Below are 19,864 nucleotides of genomic sequence, written 5' to 3'. Positions count from 1 at the left end.
TCTAACGTTACTTTACTCTGACATCATTGTCTATAACATTATGTTCTTGATTTTGACAAGCACTTATTCTCTCTAATTAAATGCTTTCTTGATTGTTAGGTTCCTCCTCCAATGACCTTTAAGCTCCCAGAGAACTGGAGCCCCACTGTAGTCTTCACTTGTACTCCCCTGAGGATGCTCAGTAATCAGTGGCAGATTTTTTTAAATATAATATAATATATATAATTTTAAGTCATGTTTTACTTAATGTGTAAATAATGTTTTTATATTTTTATAAATAAATATTATTTAATTAATTTTTTAAATTGTAATTTTAAAAGCTGACCTGTAGCTTCCCATGTAAACCAACTCATTGAGATTCCCCTGCCTCTGCCTCCCAAGTACTAGGATTAAAGCAGTGTGCAACCAAGACAGGTAAAACCTATAAAATTTAAGGATTTGCCTAAAACGAAATTTAATATTACTTCAAGTTTTGTCAGGAGCTTAGACTAATATAAATAAGTGGAAATGTGATCGGTGGCAGTTACTTTAGCCAATCTCAGAAAGCAGTGTGCATGTATGCGTTTAGAAACTAAAACTACAAAGTCCTTGGGTATATCCAATAAAATACACATAGGTACGCTGTGTATATGTAGTGACGGCTTTCTGATTTCCCAACTATTGTGGACTGAGTTTCTGAGACTTGTAACTAAGTATCCAACAAGGGTCTACATATAAAATCATTGTATTATAGAACTGGAGTGCTTAAGGATATAGAATAAAATTCTTTACTGGTCAGGGCCGGAACCCCGGGAGCTCAGTGGTGTAGACCCCTGAATATTTAGAAACAAATACAGAGACACGTGCATAAATGAAGAACACGCACACCAATCACACTCTGTGTGATCAAGCTTAACATCGGCACTGTGCATCTGAAGAAGGTGAGCATGAATAAGTCTTGCAACAGTCGTTGTGATGGCAATCACCTGAATGCTCTGTGTCAGAGGTCCTCAAACCGCTGGCATCTCCACCCGCCCAGGTTCCGAGAAACGCAGGGCGCGGACTACAATTCCCGGCGTGCAGCGCGAGGCGCGGGCGGAAAGCCGGCTACTTCCGCCCCACGCAGCGCCGGTGCGGCCGCGTCTCGACGTGTCACCGGCGGTGCCGTGGCTGTGGCCGGGAGAAGGAGCTCCAGCGGGGGAGAGTTCGCGGCAGTGGGTGGCGGCGGCGACCCGGACCTGGATCAGCTCCGGAGCGCAGGCCTCCCGGGGTCCGTAGGGAGTGGCGGCGGGCGGCGGCGGGCCGAGCCGCGCGGGGCGCGATGCTGAACATGTGGAAGGTGCGGGAGCTGGTGGACAAAGCGTGAGTATCAGGGGACAGTTGCGGCCGGGGCCGCGGCGGAGGCGGGGAGCGTGCGCATGGTGGTCCAGCGCGCGGGGGCACGCGGCACGCCCCCCCCGCCCCGCGGCCTGGTGATGGCGGCGGCCGCTGCGGGCCTGGGCCTTGGTCCCTGAACCTTCCGCGGCGCAAAACCCCCTCCCTGCTCCGGTCCCTGCTCCCTGGGACGTCCTCACCATATACCCGTACCCCGCGCCCGGCAGGCGGATGCTTTGACTGCACCCAGCCTGGAGTTTGGCCTCCTGGACACCAGTCTGGACTTGGGGGCGAGGGGACGCGGTTGTACCAGTCCCTGGTACCCCTCAGGGGGTAACTCAGAGACACCCTAGGCCTGGCCGAGTAGGCCCTTTACCTTGTTAGACTCCTTTTAATTTCTAGTGAACCTCCAGGGGAGTGAGTGGGAGGTGTAACAAGTGGTCATTGTGGACAGGCTGGAGTTGCCCAAGAGGAGACTCACCCTTTGGGTTTTTCACACTAAGTGAAAGCAGATGACCAGACAACTTTTCGTGATTGTTTTTCTCAAACTTTGCCACTATCCGTTTTGGGTGGATCGTGTTTTCCATTTGTTTTCACTAAGACATCATTTAAGTAAAAATTTCTCTAAAGGCAAAAAGGCCAAGTTTATATCCTGTTGACCTACATTTAACTCCTTTCACACCCACATAACTCTGGTGCCTTTAGTAACACTGAGAAGCCCCTAACACTTAAGTTGAGGATATCGAATATAACACTAGGTCTTCTAGGTCACCAGGAAATACAAGTTTAAATATTTAACCAGCCCTCTTCCTTTTGGGTTTTTGTTGATTATGCAATAAGTGTGGTAAGAAAACAGTTCTTTGAACCACCCACCTAACCTGAAACCAGGAAGTGCAGAAGCTCTTCTTGACCCCAGAAAACAACATACTTCGAAGCAACTTGGCTAATGCGTCAGATGGAACCAAAGGGTGCTTTCAGATTTGCTTCGCCACCAAGAAGTCCGTCCATCACGTTCTTAAAGAGTACTATTTTCAGAGCCGAAATAGCTGGGTTCTTAACCTTGTAGTACTCCTGTCTTCTCTGGTTTTCAGTGAAGATAATCATGCTTCTCTTAGGCCATGAAGATGAAGGGCCAAGGGCTTCCATTTCATGTGATTCCTTGTAACACAACACGTTCATGTCATTGTGCTTCTGAAAGAGAACGGTTATCCAACCTTGAATTGAGATAAACCTCGCTGAGAAGCTGCAAGTCTGAAAAGGTTTTGCTTTAGTGGTTTTTATTCATTTTTCCATCAAGTGTTCAGAAATCTACATGGGACCATTTCAGTAAAATCATTTCCAGATCCATGGGTGTTTTCAGTATATCATATCAGAAGTAGAGTACCAACTTAGTTTAAAAGTTGAAAGAAATCTACAAAACTACCACACTTCCACTTCCAAGTCAGAGAATAGCCAGAGAAAATTACTAAGAAGCTCACTCTCAGTCCTCCCCCTGATACTGCAGGGTTTGAAGGGATAGTGAAACATGTCTCCTATCTTTCTTGTTCCTGCCCAGCATGGATTACAGCCTTGAGCCAATTTACTCAAGGATCTGTAAGGATGTTGCCACCAAGAACTTTTCCCAAGCCCTTGTGTGTAGCTGACACACTGAAACTAAAACAGGTGACAGTTTTACTGATCAATGCTCAGCATTTGACTTTCATCTTCAGCTGGCAAGAAGAAAAATTGTTTAAAGTCTGAGCATTGTACAGAAGCACGTACTGTTACACCATATGCTTTAAAAAGCACGATGGGGTGAAACAGTCAGAGAACGGCTGATTGGTTTATTAGAGGGTTGCCATTAGGAGGTAATAGACAGAGGGGGAACTGGTCAAGTGGTTAATATGGCTGCCCTGGTAGCCAGATTACCAGAATATGGTAAGAATAAGGAGTTCAGGTTCTGGCACTGCCTCTAACCAGTTCTGTATAATTTAAGAAGCCTGTAGTTTGGAGTCAAAAGTGCAGGGAATCTTATGACTCCAAACTACAGGTTTCTTATTTGTAAAATGGTGGGCCTGGGCTAAATACAATTTCAGATTCGTTGAGTATTTGACAAAATAAATTTCCGTCAAGGAAACAATAACTACAACAAGTATTTTACAGTGGCATTCAAGTTGTCCTCAAGAGACAATTGAGTTTGAAAAGAGTGGGTTTGTTTGTTTGTTTGTTTGTTTGTTTGTTTGTTTTTAAATGGTGATCAAAGAAGCCTGGAGAGATGGCTTTTCTGTAAAGAGTATGTATTGCCCTTCTGGAGGACCAGAATATAATTCCCAGCACCAATGTCAGGCAGTTCACAAGCACCTAAAACTCCAGTTCTAGGTAATCCTCTGGCCTCCGTGAGTGCCCCACCTCACACACAGTCATGTCACACGCACACGCACACACACACACATACACACAGCTAACAATGAAATAAATCTTTTTTAAATGGTTATCAAAGGTTGAGGCTGTAACTGAGTGGTGAAACACTTCCTTATACAGCATGTATAAGGCCTTGGGTTCAAGCCCAGTGCTGGGAGCAGCAAGGTAACTTTCTTAAAAGTTACACATGGTAGCACATACCTATAATCCCAGCACTTGGGGGGTAAATGCAAGATCAGGAGTAGGGTCACTCTGTTATGTAGACGCTTTGAGGCTGGGTGGGATAAGGAAGATCCTGTGTTGGGGCGGGGTGGGGGGTATGAGAATGAGTGATACAGCTCAATGGTAGAGTGCTTACCTGGGATGTGGAAGTCCTGGGTACTACAAAGTATAGCCAAAAAAGATGGCAAATAAATGTTATATTTAAATGTTTGAAGTAATCAATAAGTACAGCTCATGACACAGGAAAAGGAAGACTTTTAGCGTGTATTCGCTAGCAAATGTGACTTATTTCAAAAAGATAAATGTGCCCTTTCCAAAGTTTCTGTTCCCTAGTGAAGCTCTTGGGTTCTCTGTGGTGGCAGTGCTCAAAAATAAGGAGAGATTTCAGACGCCAGCCCTTGATAGTTGGAAGCATTCTTCTGGGAAGTCAGGGGACAGTCCCTCTGAGGTTGTTCTCCTGGTGGTATAAGATGGGTCTAGAGCAGAACATTATGAAACAGCACAGGCCAGCCAGAGCTCGGGGCACTCACTTCCTCCCCTCTTGTCTAGTTGCTTACAAGGCAGCTGTGGCAGGAAGGGATAAGTGAAGGAACTTCCAGCTGCAGCTAACTAAGTGTTATCTCTGAGCTGAATTCAAAACCATAATAAATGGGGTACGTTTGTAATCTGTAGTCCCGTACAAGGTACGAATTGAAAGTTCTGTAGCCCTAGTATGTTCTCTGGGGAATCTGGCACAAGTGACATGCCTTGTTCTGGTGATGAGACGCTGATATGATACTGGCTCTGCAAGCCAATTTCCCTTTTCTTTCCTTACAGGGAACCGTGTATTCCACCAGCAGCCCTTTCTTAGCATAGTTGTTTAAACTCCTGGCTGTGTCAGGTCAAGGCACCTGGCAGCAGACAGCCCATTTCAAGTTATTCTCTCAACTAGAGCCTGCCTCACGCCCTTAGGTATTTTCATCACCCTTCATGTTTGTTTTTAGTTCCTAAATGTTTACTAGTGTGATAGAACTGTGTGACTGGCTTGTAGTCTGACTGGCTCCTTGGGGAAGCTTCACTCTTCAGAGGAGAGCATCTTCAGTTGTTGGAATAGATCACACATTTTTGTGTCTGCAGAACTCATACAGTGCAGTCCATGCTTGGCAAAGAGCTTTGCAATGTGGACACTCTTGGTTCTACTTTCCTTTCACAAACACACACACCCCACCCCCACCCTCATCTTGTTTTACCCTGTCTTGTCAGTAAGTCTTTATTCAGTTCTTGGAGCTTGAAATCAAAGATGAGAAGGTGATTGTCAGCGCTGATCTTCCGAGAACAACTGCTCCGAACCAGTTGTTGAGAATTCTTGCTGCTGAGACAATGAATTAGTTATTCTCTTCTTCTGGTAACAGAACACAAGTAGGTATTAAGAATTTAATTCCAGAGAAAGATGAGTTAGTTTCCCTTCTGCCAGCATTTCATCAGGTAATTTTTGGACGTGTGAGCTGGTGTGTTTATCACTGCTATTAGGGTGCTTCTTAAAAGCCCTTGCCTGTTCATACCTTTTGGTGTGTCCTTTAGTTATAGTTTACAAGTAGCTTTTGTGTGATTACTAATGTCCACTAAAGGTACTTAGCCGTTTTTGTCTTAAGTACCACTTTACTAGTCATATTTCTAGTTCTTACACTATGGCTCCACAGTTTTATGAGTGTGCGCACTATGAGCACATGTGTTCCTGTAGTATTTTCATATTCCTTTATGATAGTTAATATTCCTTTAAGAAAAAATTAAAAATGGCAGCTTAGTAAAGTGCTTAGTATTTAGGAAGCCATATTTGAAATTTTGTGCAATAAAAGCTAAAAAAATATGTGCCAGTGTATAGGCCTAGATTTGAAAATAAATAAGCTTCTAGAAGATTTTAAAAGTTATTATCAGTTGATAGAGTCAAGCTCCAGTTTGAGGGAGCAAGACTGTGTCCTAGAGTGGAAGCACATTTTTTTGACTTCTGGTGTTTGTATAAGTTACTTAACTTACCAAGGCTACATACTACATACTCCTATCACATCCTATGAACTTTTTTCGCTTAGCCTACTTCTGTGTGTTCATTGGTCTTTGCTAGCCAAAGGTACTTCCCACCAAATTCAGGTATCTCTAGGTAGTGCTTACTGAATCTGGAAGCCACTGATGGATCAGATTAGACATGGAGTGAAATCTTGGGTCACTGCTGAGAAACAGTACTTGTGGATGTTAGAGCAGCACCTCTGATGTCTCCACTTGGAAAATGAAATGGTCATTTGAGTTACAGGCTCATGGGTGTTAAGCATGAAACCTTTTAAAAATGTTTGATATCTGACACCTTCTTGGGAAATCTGTTATTATTCTTTTGTTTTGGTAATCGTAACATTAAAGAAATTGAGTACAGTGAAAGAATAAAGATACAATAGATGATTTGCTAGCATGTAAGACCTGTGACCCAATGATGAATGCGTTGTTTATAATGGGCTTTGTAAAAATATTTATTTATTTTTATATTATGTATATGCGTATTTGCATATATGTGTGTGTACTGCTTGTATACAGTTCCTGTGGAGGCCAGAAGGAGGCAGATTCTCTAGAACTGGAGCTAGAGACTAATATAAACTGCCACTTGGGTGCTGAGAACCAAATCCAGGTCCTCTGCAAGAACAACAAGTACTGTTAGGCTCTAACCATCTCTCCAACCTTTCAGTGGACACTCTTTTTCTTACACGTTTTACTTTCTTTCACTGTTTTGTTTTTACTTTTCTTTGTTTTATTTATTCCTGAGAGGGTCTTGGTAGGCTGGAACTTGCTATGTAATACATGGTGGCCTCATTTTCCCTCTACCCTGAGTGCTGGCGTTATGGGTTTACACCATCATGCTCAGCCTTTTGTCCTAAACACTGCTGTGCATGCATTGTGTTATTTTTACCAAATCATGGATGCTTTTACGTGAATATTGTGAAGCATATTGCAGAATATTCTTTCAGAAGACATATTGAAGACTCAAGTGTTTGGAAAGACATACTGCAGTTTCCACCTGCCAGTTCGGCAGTGCCATTCAGCTTGTTTTGTATTTCCCTAAGATTTTAAAAATATTGCTAATGTAAAACATTTTATTTAAAACATAAAAAAGATTTTATGAATGCCAATTGGAACCAGCATTTCATCCTTAAACTGGGCAACAAGATACCTCTCAAGTACTTTTTGCTTATCTGAACATGTGTGCTGCATGAATGTGCACTTAGAGGTCAGAGGGCGTTGGAGCCCTGGAACTGAAATTACAGGTGGCTGTGATCTGATGGAGTACTGGGAACCAGCTCTGAATCTTTGGAAGAGCAAGTGATTTTAAGCTAGTGTTGTCTCTCTCTCTTCCCATCCCAAAAACATGATCTCTTGACAGTGAACGAGTAGCATATGTAAACAAAACTCACTAGAGAAAGGGTTTTCCAGGTCTGTAATGAAGTCATTTTAAACTCACTGGGGCCCTTCATTATGAAAGTTGAGTACAGATAAAGGCACATGACATTTTCTGTGTTAAAGCCAAGAAAAAGCTATGTCTGAGTAGATGAAACCAGTGATTTATTAAACACAAGTGATTCTGTTAGTATGCCGTAGTAACAATAGGTTTTGTATGTTGTATTTAACTTCAAAGTCTAGTAACTTATTTCAGAATGTCTTTTGACATGAATTTTTGTTGATTGCTTAACTTAAGAGAATATTTAAATGTTGTGTATAATTTAAATAGAAATATATATCTTGCTTTTTCTTTCCAAAAAACAAAACAAAACAAAAAAATGCAACCAAAACTCACTTTGTGGCCCTGCATGGCCTAGAACCCTCTGTAGATGAACTTGCAGAGATCCTCCCCCTTAGCCTCTGTGATCAGACTCCCTCTGACTCCATCTCCCACCACTGCCTGGGGCCTCTGTATTTCATAACCTGCTCTCACATACATTATCCCCTGTGCCTGCCTTCCTCTGTTTACATGTGGTTTTCTGTTTCAGTTCCTGCTCTTAATTGCTAAATGCTATAATATCATTTGCAGTGGTCAGTTAATGTTTTTGAATGAATTTGTTAAACTGGCCAACTGTTAGACTGGTTTTTAAATCAGGACATTTCTAGTGATAAGGCCAACAGTGACTGATCATATCTTATGTATTAAGTAAGTGGCAGTTAGTGTTCATTTATCCCTCCCTTCCTCCCTCCCTCTCTCCCTCCCTCCCTCCCTTCCTTCCTTCCTTAATATAAAAGAAATGGCTCAGCAGTTAAGAGCACTTGCTGCCTTTGTAGAGAACCCAGGTTCGGTTCCCAGCACCCACATGGTGGCTCATAACTGTCTATAACTCAGGGGATCCAATGCCATCTTCTGACTTCTGAGGGCACCAGGCATACGGGTGGTGCACATACGTACATGCGTGCAGGCCAAACATTCATTCACATACAATAAGTCTTTTTTTTTTTTTTTTTTTAAGTGAGTATTTTAAAATTTGGGGCTGGGGAGAGGGCTCAGTGTTTAAGAATATTTGTTGCCTCTCAGAAGACCAGAGTTTAGTTCTCAGCATCCACATACTGGCTCAGCCATCTGCAGCTTCAGTTCTAGGGGATCAGATACGCTCTTCTGGCCTTTGTGAACGCAGACACACACACACACACACACACACACACACACACTCTAAATCTTTAAAGATAATAAAATCTTCTTGAAGTATCTTTTATTCAACAATTTCATGCATGTATACCGTGTACCCTGACCACACAAATTCCTGACTTTCCATTCCCACAGGTCTAATTTTCTGCTAAGACATCGGTTATTGAAGTCCAGGAGCATTCCTGAGATAAATAGACCAGGAAAGTAGTCTAGGCTAAATCCACAGCCACCTGCTTTCAGGACATGCATCTGCAGTCTTTGCTCGTCTTCCAAAGTATCCAACAAGCTTGTCTCATTCATTTTCCTACAGAGGAGTTATTGGTGTATACGTTTGCAGATTGAGACTACCTGGAAAAAGATTTACTACTTAACACTCAGAACCATACTTGACAGTTACCCCTTTTCCCATGTTCCTTCCATAAAAAATCTACTCTTTTCTGCAGTACCCCCCCAAACCATCTGTTATGTCAGCTGATCCAAAATGGAGGAGGAAACAGATGTTTTCATATGTGAAAGAAGAAGCCTTTACTGTTGTCACGAAGCCATTTTCTGGCATTAGTCTCAAAGACTGTTGTCCCATTTGTGAGAAGCATCGCACTTCAGACCATGGTCCTTGGTGAAGAACTTCCACAACTCTTCCAGTTTCCCAGTCCTTTGGCTTTTGTATTATGCTCACTTTGATGTGCCCATCCTGATTTGATTACTGTCTACTTTTTCCTAATGTTTCTTATGTTCAAAATGGACCTCATAGAAATAGCATCTTAGGCCTGGCACAGTGGCACATGACTGTAATCCCAGCACTCAGGGAGGCAGAGGCAGGCAGATCTCTGTGAATTAAGAGTCCCCAGAGAGAAATCAGGAGAGAGGGAGAGAGAACAAAAATCAAATAGCATCTACCTGACTAGATACTGTGCTTTCCTAATAGGTTCTAGCTATTTAAATGCTACAGAGTAACTGAGATACACCATTGAGCGCTTACTCTGAGAATCTGAGGAGTCTTACTAAGTTCTACTAAGAGCCCTGCAGAGTGGTGGGCAACATGAAGCCAGACCTTAGGGCTCTAGTGGACTCTCTGGATCTGTGAAGTTACACATGAGAAAGGAACAACACTATATAGGATGCTCTTCCAGTTTACAAACTTCAAGTGAGACAAATAGCCTGACACAGAAGAACCATGCGGAGCCAAAGCCTGATGAAGGTCCTAGTGTTCAAGTGGAATTGCTGACAGAAACTGAAGTGAGATACCAAACTTGGAGTCAGAATCTAAGTCACAAGTCCGATGATACCCCTCACTGATGATAACCTGCTCTCAGGTGGTCTAACCTCTGTTGATAGCAGTGAGCACTGGATAGGAAAGATAGGAAGTTCCCTTCTGCCCTCAGCAGTAAAAATGAAAAAAGAGCCTCCCTACATTGACACACAACTGTCATCCCAGCACTTGGAAGGTAGATCAGGAATTCAAGTTCAGCCTTGGCTGACTATCAAGTTTGTGGCTAGCCTGAGCTACACAAGACCCTGTTTGTGTTCACAAAGGTCACTGGTGTCATGTACATTCCCTGTTTTAAAGTCACAGACTGCCTATTAGTGTTGATATTTGGTACTGTATCTGAGATTAATTGGGCATTAGTGACAACAGTTTATAAAAGATAGAATCAAAGTATAGTGTGGAACATTTGTATCTACAAAGCGAATTTCCTGCCTCCTAACAGGAAAGGATGTTTGATCATTCTGCTTTTTGGCTTTCATTGGAAGACTTACTTACCCAGGTTGTTTTAGGTATTTTTCATCCTTACAGTTATATAGTACATTTGATAAAACTACTTGAGTGGTCAGTGGACTAGGGGAGGGTCAGAGGGGGAGAAGAGAGAGGGAGAGGGCCACACCCAGGATACAAAGTGGATAAATTGTAATAAATAATAAATAATTTTTTAAAAAAGAAAAAAAAAAAACTACTTAAGCAGAATGTCTTAAATAAGGTACCACCTAAAAAGATAGCCAGTCATGAGTGTGCCAAAGATGATCAGGTTTCTTTAGGTTTCAGGTTTACTTCTTCATGAGTTAGGATGATCGGAAGGGGAGACAGCCACATCTGTGAGAAATGGGCATAGTTTGCCTATGGATCTGTTAGAGAGTAAATGAGCTGGCATATTGGGAAACGACTTCATCATTGTGCTCTCATTAGATTTTTGTTCTTCAGCTTTTAGATTTTGTCTTGGAGAGATAGCTTTAAAAGTTATAACCCGTAGTCGTCAAGGTGGCTCAGAGGTGCTTTTTGCCAAGCCTGATAGATCATCTGAGTTCAGTTCCCAGAACCTGCATGGTAGCAGGAGAGAACCAGCTTCCACAAGTTGTATTCTGGCCTCTACACATCAACCCCTACCCCGACAGATTAATATTTTTTAAAGTTATGACCCAAAGATTTTAAAGTTACAGAATGTGAGTATTTTTTAGGTTAGTTTTAATTCATAGGAATTTAAATTTTATTTACCCAGGCATGGTAGTGCAGACCTTTAACACCAGCACTTGGAAAGCAGAGTCAGATGGGTCTCTTGAGTTTGAGGCCAGCCTGTTCGAGGCCAGCCAGAACTACATCACGAAACCCTTTTCACAGTTACATACGTACATACATACATACACACACACACACACAAACCAACAACATGATACTTTTGTAAAATTTAACCGCTTTTAAATGTAGCAGATTTACTGCTAAAATCACTACAGTGGCTATTTTATTATGCTTGTAAAAACTAGAATTGTAATCTGTCATGCAATAAAATCCATAGACTATATTAATTTTTAAAAGTACATAGATTATTTGATGTGTTTGTAAAACAATTTAACATATGATACCCCTGCTGAGAATGACACCACAGTGTTATTCCTTTTTTTTTCTTTTAAGAAAATCAGTTTACTAAAAAGCAGCTAATCTATGCATAGAGCATTATTGAGATCATTTAAACTATTCAGTAGCACCTAGTACATTGCAGCATGCACAGTAAGGGCACTGTCTCACATAACCAAGGCTATCCTAAAACTTACTATCTCGCCAAGGATGATATTGAGCTGATCCTCTACTTCCCCACTGCTGAAATGACAAGTATATGCTAACACTCCTGGTTTTATGTGGTGTAATGGATAGAACCCAGGGCTAGGCTAGCACTGTACCAACTAAGTAAGCGATATCCCTTGTTCCTGGTTTACTTTATTTTTAACTTAAATTTTTTAAGTGTATTGTATTACTTGGGTTTATTGCGCCCCTGGGGGCTAGTAAAGGGTGTCAGAGCCCTCAGAACTGGAGTTACAGATGGTTGTGAGCCACATGTAGTGCTGGGAACTGAACCCAGGTCCTCTGTAAGAGCAAGATACGCTCTTAGCCACACCAAATCTCCAGCCTGCCTTTTTAAATTTTTTTTTAATAATTTTAGATATGAGTACTTTACTCACGTCATTTCCATCTTTTCTCCTTTCCCCTCTATTTCTTCCTGTGTCCTTCTAAATACATGACCTTTCTATAATTATTGTTTTTACAAATACAGACACATACAATACATATGTACGTGTTTGTACATTTCTATGTAAAAATAACCTGAGTCCATTTAGTGTTGCTCATTTGTATATTTGTTTAAGGCTGACCACTTGGGTTTGGAAAATCTACCAGCAGGCCCCTTGTCCTTGGAGAAAACTTTCTCTCATTCAGCACATTGATTGCCTGTATTTCTTTATCTAAGGTAGGGTCTTGTGACATCTCCCTTGTCCACACTGGTGTGTCAACAGGTGTTGTCACCATGCAGGTCTAGTTTCAGCAACCATACTGTTACGATTTCATGGGTCCGGCCTCTCTGTCATGACTAGAAGACACTGTCTAGCTGCTGAGTCCCTGAGTTTTTAAACTTTGTATTTTAAAATGAAAGTTGTAAGAATTGTGATAGGAGTGTTTCTGAATCCCTTGTCCATACTGGCCAGCATTTACATGCTTCTCTGTGATCCTTCTTCCCATGTGTCTTTAGACAGATATTCTGATCTGCATGAGAGGGTGTTGCTTAAATTGTGCCTTGTTGTACTAAGCAGCATTCTCAGCTTTTAAATCTTAAAAGAACGTGGTTTAAGAAGACAGCGCATTGCAGAGGTTCAGAGGCTGTTAGCACATCTATGTATCTGTTTTCTCCTTGTTTTTTTTTTTAACCACAGCAACGTAATTTGCTTTCTTTAAATCAATTAGGTATGAACAGACAACAATCAGAGCATATTTATTCTGATTATGTCAATAAAGTGCTCTCAGAGAAGACATTCCTGCTAGTAGCACTTCCTGTCCCAGCTTGCACCTGCGCTCAGCACTCCTGTTGCACTGCAGCCTCCTTTAGCTTTAACTGATTACTCAGTAAGAGCCTCAATTATGGCAGCAGTGTTCTAATTAGAATGCTAGCTGTTGGCACTTCATTTAGCAACTAGAAGTGTGAAGTAGCTTTTCCTGAAGTTTGTGTAAGTAAGAATTGACAGTGTATCTGCAGATAGTCTAAGGTTACATATTGTGCTTTCCTTCCAAACTAAACAGACAGCTCATTTGGAATGTGAGATCATTTTGAGTAAAGTTGGAGAGGAACTGGTTATATGTTGGGAGTAGCATTTTCCCACCAATTAAAAAAAAAGTGTATATGCCAGCATTCAGGAGGCTGAGAAGGGGGAATCATGAGTTCTTACTTTGTAGCCCAGGCTGGCCTTGAACTGGCAATGTTCCTGCTCCAGCCTCCCAAGGGCTGGGATTATAGGTTTGTACCACTGAACCTAGCACAGATACAGTTTCTTAATTTCCTTTTTCTTTTTCTGTGTATAAACGTGCATATTCTTTCTCTGTTGTAAGCGTGTGCACATTTACCTGTGGGGGCCACAGTTTGGTATCAGGATATCTTTCTCTTTCACTTGTATACTCCCACCTTTTTTTCCCCTTTGAGACAGGGTGTCTCCCTGAACCTGGAGTTAGGCATTTCACTAGAGTGGCTGGCTAGCTAGCCCCTGAGACCCGCCCATCTCCACCCTTCAGTCTAGGGTCACACGTGCTGTGTCCAGCTTTTGCTTGGGTGCTGGGGACTCAAGTTCAGGTCCTCATGATTCAACAGCAAGCACTTTATCTCCCCAGCCCCAGTTTCTTAGGTTCAACATTAACGTTAAGACTAGAAGAGCTGGGCCAGGAAGATGGCCCAGTGATAAAGTTGCTTGCTGTGCAAGCCTTCCAACCTGAGTTTAACCCCCAGAATCTGTAAAGACAGAAGGAGAGAGCCAATTCCGGGACGTTGTCCTTTGACCTGCACATGTGCACTGGGCTGTTCATGTTCACTTCTCACCCCAGCAAACCCTTAAATAAAAGCTTGAGCTACAGATGTTGCTTGTTTGGTAGATTATCATTATATGGTGAATGAATCTAAAGTATATTGTATGCTTGGCTATGTGTGCATTGTATCTGTGGATCAAACCCAGAACTTTGCATAAATTCTGTTATAAAGCCTGTCCCTTAAAAGTTACATTTTGTTGTTTGTGTTTGTTGTTGTTGTTGTTGTTGGTGAGATGGCTCAGAGGGTAAAGGTACTTGCTGAGAGACTGACAACCTGTCCTTTAACTCCGTTCTTGATGCTTATGTAATCTGTGATGAGTAATTCAGATGAAAGGCATGTATCTCTTGTCAAATGCCCACATCCCGAGGAACAAAATGTTGTAACAGGGAATACAGGAAACCACAGGATAGTTTGTTGAATGAACAATTATCTTTTACTCTTGTGGGTACTTGAGTTGCAAAATTGTTTAGGTAGAGGCACAGATGAAAACAATAGTTGGGGTTGGACATGGCTCAGAGGTTAAGAGCACTTACTCTTGTAGAGACCTGGGCTTAGTTCCCAGCCACCTACATCATTTGGTTCATAAACTACTGTAACTCCTGAGGTATCTAACACCCACTCATGGCAACTGTGGGTGCTGCAAGCAGGGTATGCATAGATAAGTGGCCACATGCATATACAAATAAATAAAATAAAATGTAGGGAGCACTAGCCAATTAGTAAGTGTTGTAAAGAGGCCGAAATAAGAGTAGTGATGTGTGCTTTTCACTTCTGAGAATACAGTGCTTCCAGTAAGACTGAAAAGTGGAATATATAAACAGGGGAGTGTTCCTGGGAGTGAGCAGGGCTTCTGAGGAGATGGTTGGACAGTGTGTGGCAGATCAGGGAAGAGGAGTGCTTACAGGGATTTGTGAGGGGTTTTAAAAAACTGGGGATTGAAATGACCCCACATGTGTCCCTTACCCCTGGTGCTAAATTGTTTATTGACTGGGGAGGGTTGTTGAAATCATGACTGTGACATCACATTGAACAGCAGAGTCTCTAGAGCCATACTGCCCGAGCTTGGGTCCTCAGCACACTGCTTAATGGTTGTGTAATAGGTGAGAGACTTTAACTCCTTGTATCTCAGTTTATCTTCTATAAAATAGAGATGATAGTAATAGTACCTACTTTCAGGGATTAAACACTTATCCACTCTATTAGAGTTCTTTGTAGTAAAGATTTATGTTATTTTTATTTGTATATAAGTGTACACACACCACCCATCTTGGTCACTGTTCTGTTGCTGCGAAAAGACATCATGATCTAGGCAACTCTTACAAAAGAAAGCATTTAACTGGAGACTGGCTTATAGTTTCAGAGATGTAGGCCGTTATCATCATGATGGGGCATGTGGAGGTACACAGACAGACATGGGGCTGGAGAAGTAGCTGAGCCCTAAGCAGCAGGGAGAGAGACTGGGTCTGGCTTGGACTTGTAAAACCTCAGAGTCCTCACTCAGTGACACATTTCCTCCAACAAGGCCACACTTCCTATTCCTTCTCAAGTAGTGCCACTCCCTGATGACTATTCCTACATATAAGCCTGTGGGAGCCATTCTTATCCAAACTACCACAACATCTGATGTGGATGCCCAAAGCAGCCAGAAGAGGATGTGGAGCTTGTGGAACTAGAGTTAAGGCAGTTGTAAGGTACCAGATGTAGGTGCTAGGAACTGAATTTTAGCCTCAGGAAGAGCAGCAAGCACTCTTCTTTCTTTTTTCTTTTCTTTGTATAACTTTTATTGATTCTTTGACATCATGCACCCCAATCCCACTCATCTCCGCATCAATTCATAGCCACCCTGCAGCAAGCACTCTTAACCACCAAATTTATGTATTAAAAATATATATACAGCCATGTTATAGGGGAGAAAGCGAAACAAGGGATGCTGTGCCTTGCCATTGGTTTGCTGTACTTTGGAGGGAACCCAAGAGTATTTATTTCTGCTTCATGGGCAAGGCAGTTTTGTGCACTTCTTCCATGGGAACAGATTGTGCAGAGAAGAACACAGTTCCAGCGTGGAAGTGTTTCCGTAAATAAGCTTCCATTCGAAGAAAGAGACATGAGAGACTTTCTGCATGTGTGAAACAACATCCATGGTGGTGCCTGGGTCTTCATGTGACACTGAGCAGGAGGAGGGAGGACGCTTAATGGAATGGTCAAGTATCCCTTTAAGTTGTAGATGTCTAATATAGTTCTTCAGTGTTTCTGTAAGACACACAGCTCCTGTCACTGAAGTAATTGCAAGTGATAGAACAAATTCTATTTAAGCTTCACATGACCCCTGAGTTGAAACACTTCCATGAACATCTGTAAAAGCAGCATCAACAACCCGCACCCCTACCCTGATATGGTGCTGTTTATTAGGGCATTACTTCCTCACCTTCCAGCCTACTTCTGTGTAAGACAACATAGTTTCATTTATGTATTCACTTCTCAAGTCAGTTTTTAAGTGTCCCTCTATCTGGTTTTGGTGCTAGGAATTGAACCTTAAGCCACCAGTAAAGCATCCATTGTTAGGTGCTAAAAGAAACCCAAGTACAAAAGATAAAGAGGTCAGTCCTTGTTAGGTCTTATAATGTTGTTATCAACAGAGTTAGCAAGAACCAAGCCCTGGTTCCTAGGTTTCTATGAGCCTGCGCCACAACATTTGTTCCACATGATTCATAACTTCTTAGAAATATGTTCCTAATGTAAGACGCTTTATTGCATATGTAGTATCTCTCCAATTATTGCTTCACTGTCACTGATCCACAGTTCACAGCATTATAACTCACATACCTCTGTGAGGCACTGTACAATCCTCTTGAACTTAGAGCAACACTGGACAGTACTTCCGCACTGCTTTGGTGAGCTGTTTTAAACAGCAGCAGCATGGAGACATAGTATTAAGTAGACAACAGAAAGAACTGTACTGAATGAATGAGGACACAGAGTTATCCTTGACCTCAATTGAGAACCAATGTGATAGACACTGCTTTGCACAGACATGTCCACAAAGATCAGGACAGCACGTGGATATTGACTTTATGGTTTAAGGTACACATTAGTGTCTTGGTCAGTTTGCAAGTGTAGAATCCACAAAGAATAAGGACCAACCCACCCACCTCCCATCACCACCCCACTCCCCCTGTCCCAGAATTCACAGCAAACTACAAAAGCAGCAACCTTAAAGCTCAACCAGAAATTGTCTGATTTCGCTGATGTTTGTAGGTATACTTGGGAGACTTGCTGCTCCATCATGAGCCAAGATCAGTTGACTGCACTTAGGTATAAACATGAAGGAGAAATGGAAAGCACTGGAGATCAGAGCTGGTCAAGAACTTTTCATCAGACAACCTAGAGGAGTGGTTCTCAACGTGTGGGTAATGATTCCTTTAGGGGATCAAGCGATCCTTTCACAAAGGTCACATATTACCTATACTGCACACCAGATATTTATATTATGATTCATAACTAGCAAAATTACAGTTATGAAGTAACAGCATGAACTGTATTAAAGGGTCACAGCATTAGGAAGCTTGAGAACCGCTGGATTAGAGCTCTCTGCTCTGTCTTTTGTGATTCTGGTTGACACAATCCCTAGTGACTTATGCTCTCATTCAGCTTATTAGCATTTTTACAAATTGAGGAGACATTCAAACCAAATCTTTGTTTCCTTGAATTTCTCCAGCTAACATAGGCTTGGTTTCAGAGGACAGAACTTTGGTTGGAACCAAAGAAATTCCAAACCAACTGCCTAAGCAGCTTTCTTTCTAGGCCCTTGGCTTTACTGAGATGATCTACACACTTGTCAGTTTGACTGTGTCTCAGAAAAAGCTGCTGGTGGCGTAGCTTACTCAGCATGTACAGGGTCCTAGGCTTGATCCTCAACACAATAATCAATATAGGGACAAGAAAGGCAGAAGTAAGTTCTGCTGGACATTGGGTAACGCCGTCACTGGCTAACATGTGCCCAGTGCTTTGAAGTGGCCAGAACAGGCCTTTGGAGTGCCTCACCACAACAGTGGCTGTGCTGAGTCTTACCCGGTGTCTAAGTGAATCAGAGCATGTGGCTGTACTGCATGTGTGCAGTTATGTGTCAGTAAAAAGTAAGGTAAGTACACACAGCCAGCAAGCAGGGAAAGGAAAACAGCAAGGGTTTTAAAATACACCCAAAATAGGTGAGATTTGAGGCAGGTTGAACAGCTGAAATCTTAGCCGGAAGTTAAAAATAAGTTATGTTACATTTATTATGTATGTGCATGGGTGTGCATGTGTGCATTAAGCACACCGTGGCACACACTTGGATGTCAGGGGACAACGTGCAGAGCTTTGTTCTTTCTTCCTGTGTGTTCCCAGATTGAACTCTGGTTGTCAGGCTTGGCAGCAAGCCGCCTTACCCACAGAGCCATCGTGTGCCCCAAAAGAGTTGTAGAAGGAAAATATTAAGACTAAAGGAAAAATCATCCCTAAGTAGAAAGTAAGAAATTAGATATAAAAATAAGATAGTAAGGTGAAAGTGTATTTGATAGTTTGAAGAAGGCACTTGCAATAGTCATGCTAAGGTGGGTTTAGGGACACGCAAAAGATGTTCTAGAAAATAAATATCTCAGAAGTTTGAGGGACGTACAGTGCTGACCCTTTCGGGCTGGGGATGAGCCATTAGACCAGACAAGTCTCTGAGAAGTGGTACAGTTGGGAAGTTTCTCTGTAGCCAGCGCTGCCCAGCTCCCCGGAGAACTCTCTTCTCAGGGAGCACCTATCGTCAGTCCCTGGTGACAGTTTTCACGTAACTGTGCAGACCACCGCTTCAGAGAAAATAAAATGACTTAAAATGTTTAATGTTACCGAAAAACATAAGTTTCTTTTAGTCAAGTTTTTCATTGAACAGTACTAAACATTTTAGACAGCCCTCTCCCATCGCCGCACTCTGCTTACCAGCATCTTGTTTTGTTTGGAGCTTTGATTCAGTTTTTGGATCTTTGGGTTTTGTCTACATGTGTGTTTTTATGTAGTTGTTAAACATAGTCATATAATAATGCTTTGTGAGAACTTTCTGGGGAAGGGATTTTTTAGAGTTGGAATTTTGCCCACATGGGAGTTGCTTTTTATTCTGTTTTGTGTGTAATTTATTGTTCTGCCAGCCACGAGAAGCTGGATCTCCCAGTCTTTGCTGGCATGGTGCCTCTCTGGAAAATAGTAGTCGCCATGTCATGACACTTGCCTATATGATGGCAGCTTTTCTTTAAGTTTGCGTAAGTCTTAAAAGCAGCAACCCTCCTAGGGAGTGAGCAGAGTTCCACACAAACCAATAAGACCCAGTGACTATCCAGATACTTCCTGTTCAGCCACACACCACATGGAGGAATAACATGGACATTGGTTTGGATGTTTTAAAAGCTCAGAATTCCTACCACTTTGGGTGTTGATTAGTTTCGGTGTTGGGGATCAAATCCAGGACCTTGTTCTGTACCACCAAATCACACTCCAGCCTCTGCTTATTACTGTTTTTTAAAACTTGAGTTTTGATTTTGATTATGTGTTTGTATGTCGGTAGGTTTGTGAGTGTGAGTACAGTTGCCTACTCAGTCTAGAAGAAGGTGTCAGTACCAGGAATAGCTAGTAGTTGTGACTTGCTTAAAGAGGGTGGTGAGAGCCCTTTGGGAGAACAAGATGCATTCTTTACCAGACAGCCATGTCTCCAACACTGCTGACTATCTGACAGTTGGGACGAGGCATCACATGTGTATTGCAGTCCCTCCTTATGAGGGGCTTCATTAGTCAGTTTCTCTGTCTTTGTGACCAGTTACCTGGCAGACAGCCCAGTCAGGAAGGGGCTCTGTGGCTCACAGTCTCAGTGCCAGCCCTTGTGGCAAAGAGGAGAGGG

At 42.2% G+C, this 19,864-nt stretch overlaps 1 protein-coding gene across 4 annotated transcripts in view; it reads left to right on the top strand.

Moving 5' to 3' along the window:
• Nucleotides 1–1,083: 1,083 nt before the first annotated feature.
• Nucleotides 1,084–19,864, top strand: part of Clint1 (clathrin interactor 1) — a 50,955-nt gene continuing 32,174 nt past the window's right edge. Inside the window, exon 1 of one of the 4 annotated variants that reach the window (XM_055610679.1) lies at nt 1,084–1,341. In XM_055610679.1, coding sequence (XP_055466654.1) covers nt 1,301–1,341 — 41 coding nt within the window. In that variant the 5' untranslated portion in view covers nt 1,084–1,300. The remainder of the gene's footprint in view (nt 1,342–19,864) is intronic. The other 3 variants (XM_055610681.1, XM_055610678.1, XM_055610680.1) reach the window with 3 other exon arrangements.

Source organism: Psammomys obesus, unplaced genomic scaffold (genome assembly GCF_907164565.1).
Source record: "Psammomys obesus unplaced genomic scaffold, mPsaObe1.curated_primary_1811, whole genome shotgun sequence".
NCBI classification, from domain to species: Eukaryota; Metazoa; Chordata; class Mammalia; order Rodentia; family Muridae; genus Psammomys; species Psammomys obesus.
This window is presented reverse-complemented; position numbering and strand designations above follow the sequence as displayed.